Here is a 14170-nt window from a genome sequence, read left to right as displayed (position 1 = left end):
CTCCTGTACTCCCTGTTCACTCATGACTGCACGGCCAGGCACGACTCCAACACCATTATTAAGTTTGCTGATGACACAACAGTGGTAGGCCTGATCCCATGTGATAGCCTATAGGGAGGAGGTCAGAGACCTGGCCATGTGGTGCCAGGACAAGAACCTCTCCCCCAACGTGATCAAGACAAAGGAGATGATTGTGGACTACAGGAAAAGGAGGACAGAGCACGCCCCTATTCTCATCGACAGTGCTGTAGTGGAGCAGGTTGAAAGCTTCAAGATCCTTGGCGTCCACATCACCAACAAACTAACATGGTCCAAGCACACCATGATAGTCATGAAGAGGGCACAACAAAACCTATTCCCCCTCAGGAGACTGAAAAGATTCGGCATGGGTCCTAAGATCCTCAAAAGGTTTTACAGCAACCATCGAGATCCTGACCGGTTGCATCACTGCCTGGTATTGCAACAGCTCGGCCTCCGACCACAAGGCACTACAAAGGGTAGTGAGTACGGCCCAGTACATCACCGGGGCCAAGCTTCCTGCCATCCAGGACCTCTATACCAGGCGATTTCAGACAAAGGCCCTAAAAATTGTCAAAGACTCTTGCCACCCTAGTCATAGACTTTTCTCTCTACTACCACACAGCAAGCGGTACCGGAGCACCAAGTCTAGGTCCAAGAGGCTCCTACCCCAAGACATAAGACTCTTGAAAAGCGAGTCAATGGCTACCCATACTTTTTGCATTGCCCCCCCCCCCCCCCTTCTATGCTGCTGCTACTCTCTGTTATTATCTATGCATAGTCACTTTAATAACTTTACTTACATATACTTATTACCTCAATTACCTCGACACCGGTGCCCCCGTACATTTACTCTGTACCGGTACCCCCTGTATTTAGCCTCACTATTTTTATTTACTGCTGCTCTTAAATTATATTTTATTCCTATCTTTCTTTTTTACTTTAGGTATTTTCTTTAAACTGCATTGTTTGTTAAGGGCTTGTAAGTAAGCATTTCACTGTAAGGTCTACACCTTTGATTTGATTTTCTCATTCATACACACATTAAATGTAGCTTGCAAAATAATAACACAGCTAGGTAGCTATGCTAGCTAGTAATGTTAGCATATGAAACATTAACATTTATTCCTCTCATACCGAATATAAAAGTACCGTTTCAGCGTATTAAAGTTACCTAATTTGATCAATATTATGAATGTTATGATGAGGTAAAAGCAAAATTGCGATTGAAAATGTTGATAATTTGCTGATGAGTTGATCAACTTCTTGTTGCATGCTTCTTGCCTGGATGATGGCTCAGGGCAGCATGAGCTTCCCTTTCTTAAAGACAATTTTCAGAATGTAACAGGTGAAAACTCAATTAAAAAAAGTCTAAAATATTTAGACAGAAAGTCGTTTTCATTTGAAGTTAAAGTGTACTGTTAGCTAGCTAGCTAACGTTAACTGGCTGGCTCGCTATCTAACGCTACGTGTATGATCTTATTATTCATATCTCAGAACCATTTGCTTTGCTATTTATAGCCTTATGTTCGCTAGCTAACATTGAACCTGGTTGGTTAGCTACCTTTGGATTCATACAGGGTCGTAATGTCATGAGTTGGGATTAAGGTTCATTGTTTACCTAGCTAACTAGCTACAGTTGAAGTCGGAAGTTTACATACACCTTAGCCAAATACATTTAAACTCAGTTTTTCACAATTCCTGACATTTAATCCTAGTAAAAATGTCCTGTCTTAGGTCAGTTAGGATCACCACTTTATTTTAAGAATGTAAAATGGCAGAATAATAGTAGAGAGAATGATTTATTTCAGCTTTTATTTTTTTCATCACATTCCAGTGGGTCAAAAGTTTAAATACACTTAATTTTTATTTGGTAGCACTTTAAATTGTTTAACTTGGGTCAAACGTTTCGGGAGCCTTCCACAAGCTTCCCACAATAAGTTGGATGAATTTTGTCCCATTCCTCCTGACAGAGCTGGTGTAACTGAGTCAGGTTTGTAGGCTTACTTGCTCGCACACGCATTTTCAGTTCTGCCCACAAATTTTCTATAGGGTTGAGGTCAAGGCTTTGTGATGGCCACTCCAATACCTTGACTTTGTGGCCCTTAAGCCATTTTGCCACATCTTTGGAAGTATGCTTGGGGTCATTGTCCATTTGAAAGACCCATTTATGACCAGATGTTGCTTCAATATATCCACACAATTTTCCTACCTCATGATGCCATCTATTTTGGGAAGTGCACCAGTCCCTCCTGCAGCAAAGCACCCCCACACCATGATGCTGCCACCCCCGTGCTTCACGTTGGGATGGAGTTCTTCAGCTTGCAAGCCTCCCCCATTTTCCTCCAAACCTAACGAATGTCATTATGGTCAAACAGTTCTATTTTTGTTACATCAGACCAGAGGACAGCCACAGGTACGCCTCCAATTGACTCAAATGATGTCAATTAGCCTATCAGAAGCTTCTAAAGCCATGACATCCTTTTCTGGAATTTTCCAAGCTGTTTAAAGGCACAGTCAACTTAGTGTATATACACTTCTGACCCACTGGAATTGTGATATAATGAATTATAAGTGAAATGATCTCTCTATAAACAATTGTTGGAAAAATGACTTATGTCATGCACAAAGTAGATAGTTTGTTAACCTGTCTACGATATTGGTTCCCAATTGGGAATCAACCCTCCCACGTTCAGCTGAAACGGCGGCGCATGGAACGCAAAAATATTCTTACAAATATTTAACCTCCACACATTAACAAGTCCAATAGCTCAAATGAAAAATAAACACCTTTTTCATCTAGCCAGCAAGTCAGATTTCTAAAATGTTTTACGGTGAAAACATAGCACATATATATGTAAAACCACCACCAGACACAGCTCATTTGAATAGCCAAAACATGCAATCAACAAACGCAGGATTAAAAAATAAATCGCTCACTAACCTTTTGAAAATCTTCATCAGATGACAGTAATATGACATGTTACACAGTACATATTTTTTTTTTCAATAATATGCCATTTATATCCATAAATGTCCATTTACAGTGAGTTCACGTTCAGAAATTACTCAAAAATGCCCGCAGGAAATCTATGTAGCGCGGCAAGATAACGTAAATAGACATCATAAACTTTGACTAAATATACATGTTCTACATATAGTTAGAAAGATACACTGCTTCTTTATGCAACCGCTTTGTTAGATTTATTTTTAACGTTACAGAAATCGCACACTATTCAATATGCTGAGACGGCGCTCAGTTCCAAGCTACATTTCTACGTAATGTTGGAGTCAACAGAAACACAGATTTAAGCATAAATATTCCCTTACCTTCGATGGTCTTCGTTCAGAATGTTCTGGAAGGCTTCATACTTACCCAATACATTGTTTGGTTTCAAGTCTTGCGTCTTTGTATTAGCTACTGCTAATAACATCAGCTGAAATGCACCCAAAACGTCCTCTGGTCTGGAAAAGTTGCGCATCAAAACTTCAAAATTACATATTATATGTCGACTAAACAGGTCAAACTAAGTGCAGAAGCAAGCTTTATGATGTTTTAGACACGCAAAACAAACTTCAATTCAATCGGCCATCGTCTGCCCTTCTCTTGAGTGCTGGAACAAAGGAATGGCTGGGACCAATTCGCACCCCTACGCACAGCCTATTTTCTCGTGGCACGCACTAATTTCACTCCCATAGGGTCAATTCTCGCGGGATTTGAACGATTCAAAGCTCTACTGAAAGAGGACATCTAGCGGAAGAGATAGAAAGTCTCCCCAGAATCATAACTGGTTGGGAAGGGTGGGGGCCATGACGTCAAAGTTGCTCCAACTTTCATGGCCACAAAAACTAGTTTGGAAGAATGCCTGCCCTGTGAGTTCTGCTATACTTACAGACATAATTCCAACGGTTTTAGAATCTTTAGAGTGTTTTCTATCCAATAATAATTTGTATTTGCATATATTAGCAATTTTTGACAGATTTTTTTTTCAGTTTACTAGGGGTACCCAATCTCTCCAAAGGGGGCATTTGTCTGCCATATCCTTATTAACAAGAAATTTGTGGACTGGTTGACAAACGTGTTTTAATGACTCCAACATAAGTGTATGAAAACTTCCGACTTCAACTGTACATGTCTTAACAATGCAATGCAAGTAACCATTTCAATAGAATGTCACTGTGACAACTGTTGATAGACGTAGCTGGTAAATTCCCTCTGGCTATCTACTCTGATTTCAGAGCGCTCTCATCTGAGTGTACAGAGTGTAGAATAAATGAAGAATTTACGAATGCTCAACACCCATTGAATATGGCCGGTGTCAGTAAACGTTGGCAAAAATGTTTTAATTGTTGCCAGCAGCACAGTTGCAGTCACCAACGCTCTGGATAAAATAAAAACAGCCTAACCAGCTCTGCTAGGCTGAGTAAAATGGTCAAAGTGAGCTGTTCTCTCATTTGTGTCTGGAAGTAGCTAGCAAGCTAGGCAACATTAGCCAGTTAGCTTGGGTGCTTGACTGCTGTTGTTAGGACAGAACACTGCTCAACCCTTAAAGAGATGGGTGGAGCTAAAGCTTAAGAGGGTGTGAACAATGCTGAATGGGTGTAGACAAAGAAGGGCTCCCCAGTTTGTGGAAAAATATATAAATTCCATTTTCTCAAAAGTGAGGTTACAAGTTTATCAACTTTCAAAGCAGAATCCATTGTTCCTCAAATGCAGTGTGTGATATATCATTTTGTAGCTATGTGTCTCTGCTTTCATCCAATTTATAAACAAAAACCCACAATTTCAAATTTTGCAATGTAAGACCGAATCAAGGTGGTCGTTCACACATGTCTATACATTTCAGCTGTTTCAAAAACATTGCTCTGCTATTAGTATTTTTACTGTATGAATGTTGGGCTCAACAAGACAAATCTGTTAACACTGGCCATCTTAGAGCGGGGCAACTGTCAGGCATTACAGTAATGTCTCTTGAGAATCTCTCAAAACACTGTATTTTCAAGTATTGTGGTGGCAGCACCACGTTATGGATAGGCTTGTCATCGGCAGAGACTGGGGGAGTTTATCAGGATAAAAATACATGAAATTATTAAAGCCCAGGTAAAAGGATAGTCTTCTTCATACCTAACCCTGGGATAGAGTTTTTTTTTCAGCTGGATAATTACTCAAATTTGTAAGCCAAAGACACACCAGAATGGCTTTCCAAGAGATGTAATTGCTGCCAAAGGTGCTTCTACCAAGTATTAACTCTGAGGTGTGAAGTCATACACAATCAAGACAACTTCATTTTTAGATTTTTTTATTAATACATATTTTTATATGTTTCTTTCACTTTGAAAATGTGGTGTAGGTTGTGTAGATAAGTATTGAAACAGTCTAATTATATCCCTTTTTTAGATTTCAGCCAGCAAAATGTGAAAACTGTGCAAGAGGTGTTATTCCACTAGGCACTATTTTGTAGAATGGATATGATTGTCTGTTGTGAAGGGAATTGAGTCAGTTATAACTATAACATTTAGATTTGAAACATTAACGACCAGATCACCTCAAATTTACTCAATTATTTGATGTTTCTTCGAAGTGAGATGTATACGAACGTGAAACATTCACAACCATTGTTTTATGGGAAGCAGTGGCAAACGATAGCTGAAGAAGGCAATGGGTATTTAAACGAATCAGAAAGAAGGATGACTAAATAAAAAATGTATGTGAATCTAAAAATAGTGAACTTGTCTTTTAAAATAGCATTCCACGGGGCCTGAAGCTATAGTGACCTCTAATTATGAAAGAAAGTAGTAATGTAAACACACGGTTGAACATGAGAGCTACATGCAGGGTCTCTTCGTAAACATTTTACACAGCATTTCTTCACATGTCAACGGCCAAAAGCATTGCCCTGTGCATTTGCTGTTGACTTTTGTATGTTGACACGTGGCGTTACAATGTAGTTCTCCAAAGACGGACCTTATCTGAAAGTTGATTTGATTAAAAGGCTAGCGACCCGCTCTCTCTCCGTCTGTCTATTTTTTGACAATCCCACAATCCCAAGTTAGTGGACAGCTTTAGATAATTGGGTGCTGGCCAGTTCTCAAGAGAGTTGTCACTCAACTTGCCTCTCACTCCCTCCTGCCACGGCTGGAGGTGGCATAATGCTATGCCCTCCTCCTCCCCCCAACATTCTCTTTGCATGCCACTGCACTCACACACGTTTGCTCCTGCCACCAGAGAGTTTCTGACAGTGCCACACTCGAGTAACACCACACGTTTCACCTTGCTTACTGGACCACACCCACCCCGGAAGAGCCCCTATATCAGTTTTAAATGGCGCCCTTGTGTTTGTGTCTCTTACACAATGGGGCGACGTGGCAGTGCTGGTGGAGGGGATTGCCTGCCAGCTCTGATTACAGGCCGTGATGCATGGGGCTGGGGGTGTTTTTGTCCTGTCACCCACTCAGAGCAGAGGAACAGGTGCTATTTAAAGCCACTGCTTTGTCCCACTCCCCTCCGCCTCGCCTCAGGGGCTCAGTGGCCACACACAGCACCAGCACTGCACTCTCTGCATCCGTACAGTCCGTCTGTCCTGTCTGTCCGTTTGACGACACTGCTTCGGGTGGCAAACCTCTACTGTCTCTGACCGGGGTGGGCACTGGCAGTGCTGCCTGGGCATGTTTGGCACACACAAAAGCAGCCTGAGCGAGGTGCGGGGTGGGCACGGGCATGGAGGGGCCGGACGTCGTATGAGCCGCCAACAGAGTGTCCCTGACCACCAGATGCCCAAGCCGGGTGGCAATGGAGCTGGCAGCGGTGGTGGCGTCAGTAGCGGCGGGCAGGGGCCTCCTGTAGCCAGCATGAGGCGGAGCAGCAGCGTCAGCAGCGGCGGAGGCAACACCGGCAACTCCGGCACTGGTAAGATGCTGTCCTTGTCGTCGATGAGCGAGAGCGTGCGCAGTGGCCTTAGCTGCTTCCTGTCAGAGCAAGCTCTGGATAATGAGGAGCGGCAGCAGCGCAGTGACCAGCTGGCCGAGATGCAGCGGCTGAGGGAGGTACGTGCCGCTGCCCAGCTCAAGAACCTGGAGGACTTTCTGAAGATGAACGCTGTGTCCCTGCGGGAGTGTGTGTCCTACACCACCGGGATGAGGTACAGGTAAGGGCTAAGTGGGAAGTGGGATGGGAGGCTGGCATGAGCCACAGGTTAGCGATGAGGTAGATATGAGGTACAGTCCTAACACATCTTTAGTAAACCAGCACCTAAGGAAATACAATCTATTTTGCACTCTTCAACTGGGCTAAAGGCCTTGGGCAGGCATAATATTGAGGTTGAAGTTCTCAAAGGTTTAGCAAGATAAGGGCTAGCAATGAGATTGGGATGAGTTTTAGGTAAAGGGGAGGAGATTATCCTCATCCTCAAGCCAGGCCCAATGTCTGAGATTAGAATGGTAGATTGTTCTACTGTCCATAGCAAGGCCTACTGTCCATAACGTATACAGCCTGAGAGAAGACAGAGGGAATCAGCCATACACTGCTGATTTAACGGCAATCTCAAGGAACTATTTACGAGAATGAAAGGTGGCAGTTTTCTGTGAAGGTATAATGAGTCCATTATCTCTACAGTTTGCATCCATAAATAGCCAATGGGAAGGATTATCGTGCCTGATAGCAGTAGGTCTTTTTTGGAGTGTGAGCACACCGGGGTGCGGCCCGGGCTCAGCTTTTAGTCTGTTCCCCTGGATTAGAGGATTCTCTCCTGTTGAGCCTTAGGGACAGCTCTGCCATTGACAAACAACTAAATGTCCAAAACCAAGTCATTTAAAAAAAATGTGATGACGTTGAATCAATGTGGAAAACTGATTGGATTTGCTAAAAGTTAACGTAAAGGAATTGAGTCTCTTTTTCACCCAATGTACGTGTCATCCCTAACTAGACATAGAGGAGTGTCAAAAAATGTTTGTTTTTTTTACACGTTGTATTATATTCCACTTAAATCCACTTTACAATTCTGTAAATGATTGGGAAAGACATGTAGAAAACAAATAGCCCTTTATTCAATTCATACAGTGCTCCACATACAGAATCTTACATCAAACAAATTTTGTACATGCTAAATAGCATTCTTGAAACACGTCAAACAAGATATTTATTATGTCAGTCAGTTAGATATGCAGTCCAGAGAGACCAACTCAGAATGTTGTACCTGGGATACAGGAGAACAGACTGAAGTTGGATAGGATATGATAAGTTGCTAACCCAGTACAGCTTGAAGAGTTTGTCAATTGCTCAGGTTAGGCCCTCATCCTCCAGACGGATGGCAACGTTGTCGTTCCTCGCAATGTTCAAATACAGGCGGGCTGCTCTGTTCGGAAGGCCAAGGCACACCGTACAGGGAACGGATGCTAGTTCCAGGCTGAAAACCAAACAAACACAAAATATCTTTACAATAAAACATGACGAGAACTAAAAAGTTGCCCAATCATTTACTTCGGTTAACATTAGCCAACTGCTAGCTTAGATACAGAACCGTACAAATTCTAGGAGAACTTACCTCAGATGCCAAAAATATATATTGAGTGTGCGACTCTATTTATTTTTTATAGCTTACAGTGCATTATGGAGGAAAACAGGTTCAAATTAACTGAGACACTTACTATTTGTATAAAACAGGGCTAAAATGTTACCCTTATCAAATGTTCACCTTTTTCTTATAAAGAGTACATTTACCTTGTTCTTGTTTCTTATTCCTCCTGCTAGCTGGCTCACTCCAGGCTGTCAGTTGAACTTCTCATAGTGTGTTGCGTGTGGGTCACAGTGTGGGACCGTGGCCTAGATGCACAATGACGTCGGATCTGCAAAGTCAATAATCAAGCACATTTAGCATGTGTTGTATGGTTTTCAGCTTTTTACACATTAATTGCAGGAAGTGACACAAAATGTGTCAGAGTAGACACTACACATAAATTGTGTTGTTCAACAACACGTTTTATATGAGTGTATACACTGGCAATGGTTACCATTCTTTACATGACAGCAGACACCAGGGTTGGGGTCAATTCCGAATGTCTGAGTTTAAGTAAATTCAAACAGTGTATTTGAATTGAATTTGAATTGGCCACACCTCACAGGAAGCAGAATTAGAATGTTATTTGAATTGAAGCAAGTAGAATTTAATTCAAACCAATTCAACTGAGATGTGAACGTCTCATTAATTTGACAAATCTTTCATCAAAATATATTAATGCAAAGAATACACATACCATTTCGAATATTAGTTTGATTACAACTCAAAGATGTAAAACAGTATTTGTCTTTGTCATGAGGTGTTACAGATGTCGGATCTTAATATGACCAATTTTGTCACAGGAGGAAAATAATCCTGCAGCAGGAGGATTTGAAGGGATTTTTAATATTTAGAATTGCTGCCAGGGGGCAGCTGGGAGTGGTGTTTGTAGGATATACAACAACTTAGACTGGAGGTCTACTGTGCGACAGTTCAAGTAGCCTATGTAAGCTACGTGCACGCTACCACGCGTCTCGTGTGAATTCTTATGTGGATTGTAATAAATTGACAATATTTGTAGGGGGTAGATGTATTTTTTTGTTAGGGTAAATCCATGTTTTTAGATTATTTATTTTATATATAAGGCAAGCATTAGGTAAAATGCATTTATGTTTATCTCAGCACCAGCAGCTGCGGACAACGGCACACATATGCTAGCGCAGGCATGGGTTCGAATCCGGCCCATTGTTGACATTAGAACTTTTGGAGAAACTAGTACTTTTCTACTTACTCTCTTTGGGCTGTACTTGTACTCTTACTCAACTAATTTCTGAGGATTTTTTATTCTTTGGTTCTCAGCCAGACACAATCTAAGGTAAGTTGCGCTTTAATTACCTTCTGCCTTTGTAATGTTATATATTTCTGGAGTAAGATTAGTATTTCTAAAATATAATTATTGTGTTGAAATGGTGTTTCGATGAGTGCAAATCAAATGACTAGTTAGTTAGCGTTGGCTGAGAAAAAGTTTAATCTGTTTTTTAGCTCCTGATCTCTGTTTGTCTAGCCACCTTGTCATTGGCATAAAGAGTAAACAGATTCATTAGATGTGTGTGGAAATAGCTAGTTACCTATTGGTTGCCACTAAATAAACTGGCTAAGCTAGCTAGCTACTGTAGCTGCAGTGTCAACCATGATCTAGCTAACTTTAGCTAGCTGCAACGGGTCAGTCCACCCCAGCATCCTCCCATGCATTGCTCTCTTTTACTCTTGTGTGTGTGTGTGTGTGTGTGTGTGTGTGTGTGTGTGTGTGTGTGTGTGTGTGTGTGTGTGTGTGTGTGTCTGTGTGTGTGTGTGTGTGTGTGTGTGTGTCTAAATGTCATTCTGTTTTTATGGGTCTATAAGCATCTCTGTCAGTGTATCATCTCCATAAACTTTTTTGTACCATATACAAGAAATCAAGTTTTTTTTGTTGTCTTTTTATTGACAGCTTGTAAAGGCACAACCAAAGGAGAGGAGAATAAAATAGAAAATACCCTTCAAAGTGGAAAGGAATGAGAAGGAGGATGAAGGGTAAATCTAGAAGGGACACAGCTTTTGGCAAAAAATGTACTTTTTGTAACATAGCAGGTTAGGAGGAGTATGTTAAGGTTAGGAAAAGGATTAGGGTTAGCTAGAATGCAAAAAAAAAAAATGTATTGACATCAATTTAATTCCATGGTAAAATGTGTCTGATTTGCATACAGTACCATTCAAAAGTATGGACACTCTTACTCATTCAAGGATTTGTCTTTATTTTTGAGCCAGTTTCATCAAAGTGCTTGATGTTTTTTGCGACTGCACTTGAAGAAACTTTCAATGTTATTGACATTTTCCATATTGACTGACCTTCATGTCTTAAAATAATGATGGACTGTTGTTTCCCTTTGCTTATTTGAGCTGTTCTTGCCATAATATGGACTTGGCCTTTTACCAAATAGGGCTATCTTCTGTATACCACCCCCTACCTTGTCACAACACAACTGATTTGCTCAAACGCATTAAGAAGGAAATTCCACACATTTACTTTTAACAAGGCACACCTGTTAATTGAAATGCATTCCAGGTGACTACCTCATGAAGCTGGTTGAAAGAATGCAAAGAGTGTGCAAAGCTGGCATCAAGGCAATGGGTGGCTGCTTTGGTGCCTACATGTTTCCATACTTATTATTTCATAGTTTTGATGTCTTCACTATTATTCTACAATGTAGAAAATAATAAAAATAAAGAAAAACCCTTGAATGAGTTGCTGTGTCCAAACTCCAAATATTTTTAGTATACATTCACCATCACATGTACTTGAAATTACAGTGGGGCAAAAAAGTATTTAGTCAGCCACCAATTGTGCAAGTTCTCCCACTTAAAAAGATGAGAGAGGCCTGTCATTTTCATCATAGGTACACTTCAACTATGACAGACAAAATGAGAAAAAAAATCCAGAAAATCAAATTGTATAATTTTTAATGAATTTTAATGAGGGCCTATTACAACCATCGATGACACTAGATTATCGCCAACTGATGTCTCGTTAAACCATCAATATACGTTAAACCATCAACATTCACCTACACAACTGATCTCAATTCCAACCATTGTTGGTTACATCATCACCGTTCCCTAAAAAAAATATTTTGATGTTACCTTAGTCGCAGATCTGTAAATATTGACGAGATGCTCATTGCTCCACCCTAACAACGGTAGTCGTCCCAAAGGCAGGAATGCAGGCGACAAGCTTAGGCCTGCATATTAAGCCCATAGAAACACATTGGGCTTATTCTGGACTTATTTTGGCGAGAGTGAGCCATCTCGCTTCGCCTCTTCCTCTCTAACTTAGTGCTGCTTGCAACCAAAGTCAGTCAAGATATGTTCGCCCTCTTGTTGGTATTGTAATCCAAACAATTTAGTCCTTTTTGAACAGACTAGAAATAAAGTATTTCTTCATTTACCACAGCCAATCTGTAACAATTTATCCGACACTGTGTGAATGAAAACTAATGTTGCTGTACTTTTATAATTTTATTTATTTACTATTTATGTTATCCAAAAGTGCCCGGTATGGTAATTTCTTATCAAGATCAGGAGTAAAATAATCCTGGACTGTCCATATTTGAAATGTGTTAATACATCAAGTCAAATGGGAGATTGCGTTATTTGTGCCAGAAGGGCTTGGGCAGGAATCGAACCCACGCTGACACAGAATCCTATTTACACTTTGTAGTACATTTTGACAGAAGAATACATGTTTCTGACTCATATCAATGCCACAAGGGCTTATTTCTTACTGAGACGTTGTTTTTTAGGGGCAGTTGCTCTTTCAATTCTAGGTCCTTTGATTCAAATTCAATTCAGATTCTGCTTCCTGTGGGGTGTGGCCAATTCAAATGATGCTAAACAAAAATATTAACGCAACATCTAAAGTGTTAGTTCCATGTTTCATGAGCTGAAAAAAAAGATCCCAGAAATGTTCCATTCACACAAAAAGCTTATTTCTCTCAAATGCTGTACACATAGTTGTTTACGTCCCTGTTAGTGAGTATTTCTCCTTTGCCAAGATAACCCAACCACCTGACAGGTGTGGCATATCAAGAAGCTGATTAAACAGTACGATCATTACGCAGGTGCACCTTATGCTAAGGACAATAAAAGGCCACTCTAAAATTTGCAGTTTTGTCACACAACAAACACAATGCCAGAGATCTCAAGAGGTCTCAAGTTTTGAGGGACCATGCAATTGGCATGCTGACTGCAGGAATGTCCACCAGAGCTGTTCCCAGAAAATGTAACGTTAATTTCTCTACCATAAACCGCCTCCAATGTAATTTAAAAGAATTTGGCAGTACGTCCAAATGGACCAAAAAACACAGAAGATGTGTAACCACATCAGCCCAGAACCTCCACATCCAGCTTCTTCACCTGCGGGATTGGCTGAGACCAGCCACTCGGACAGCTGATGAAACTGAGGAGTATTTCTGTCTGTAATAAAGCCCTTCAGTGGGGAAAACCTCATTCTGATTGGCTGGGCTTGGCTCCCCAGTGGGTGGGCCTGGCTCCCAAGTGGGTGGGCCTATGCCCTCCGAGGCAAACCCATGCTTGTGCCCCTGCCCATCCATGCGAAATCCATGGATTAGGGCCTAATGAATTTATTTCAATTTACTGATTTCCTTATTTAAACTGTAACTCAGTAAAATCTTGAAATTGTTGCATTTTGCATTTATATTTTTGTAAAGTGTTAATTAAAATTCAAGAATTGAATTGTAATTAAAGAGAAAGCCGCAACTCAAATCAGAATAGACCCCAATCCTGGCAGACACCCTCATTATGTGGGAGGGTAAGACTGCATATAGGACTATTATGTGAATTTACATGGCAATGTTTTGTTGAGTATAGACAGCACAGCATTGGAGCGTTGTGTGGCATTATAGGATAGGATACAAATAAACCAAACCGACTGTGGAAATCAGGTGAACTTGCCTCAGTGCAGCTGAACTTGCTTCATGTTGCGTTCCTCTGCCCACGCGTTGCTGATGCATGCCAGATCTTACAACGCCTGGATAGGTAATTTAAGTATCATATAACATCATATGTAATAGCAATCTGTCAGTCGATTACACAGTCGATGACATGGAACGCAACCATTGGTTGATGAATGTAATGTCTGTGCATGGGAACACGACTTCAGAGTTTCATCCAGCATTTCCTTCAGAGTTACAACCTATCCAAATGCACTTCCTACCGCTTCCCCTTGGCCTTAACAGTTCTATGTTTGGAGATCTGAAGGGTCTGGACAGGTGTATCTGGACAGGTGTAAGTAGTGCAGTGGTGGAGCTTCCGCAATATATTGCTTTCACTGTGCACATCTGCAAATATGGATGGAGTTAGGGCCAAGGGGGAGGGCGCAAACTGGGACCGGCTGGTGTCTGGTGTAATCACCAGAGGTGTCAGCTGATCCTATTATGTTGTGAGCGTAAGATGACAAACGATCAAAAACCCATCATGCCAAGCATTCATTAAAGCAGTGGTTCTCGATGCTGGTCCTGGGGATCCCAAAGGGGTGCACATTTTTGTTTTTGCCCTATCACTACACACCTGATTAAAATCATCAAAGTCTTTTGATGAGTCGATCA

The 14170-nt window shown here is 41.1% G+C and overlaps 1 protein-coding gene across 3 annotated transcripts in view; it reads left to right on the top strand.

The window, feature by feature from the left end:
- Positions 1-14170, top strand: part of LOC110532151 (voltage-gated potassium channel subunit beta-2) — a 104817-nt gene that overhangs the window by 24965 nt on the left and 65682 nt on the right. The window contains exon 1 of one of the 3 annotated variants that reach the window (XM_036988063.1): positions 6511-7163. The exons of 1 other annotated variant lie outside the window; for it this stretch is intronic. In XM_036988063.1, the coding sequence (XP_036843958.1) occupies positions 6685-7163 (479 nt within the window). In that variant the 5' untranslated portion in view covers positions 6511-6684. Of the gene's footprint in view, positions 1-6510; positions 7164-14170 lie in introns of those variants that run through there. One more of the 3 variants, XM_021615795.2, reaches the window with a different exon arrangement.

The sequence above is a fragment of the Oncorhynchus mykiss genome, chromosome 9 (assembly GCF_013265735.2).
Source record: "Oncorhynchus mykiss isolate Arlee chromosome 9, USDA_OmykA_1.1, whole genome shotgun sequence".
Taxonomy (NCBI): Eukaryota; Metazoa; Chordata; class Actinopteri; order Salmoniformes; family Salmonidae; genus Oncorhynchus; species Oncorhynchus mykiss.
The sequence above is the reverse complement of the archived record's forward strand: the minus strand, read 5'-3'. Positions and strand labels throughout refer to the sequence as shown.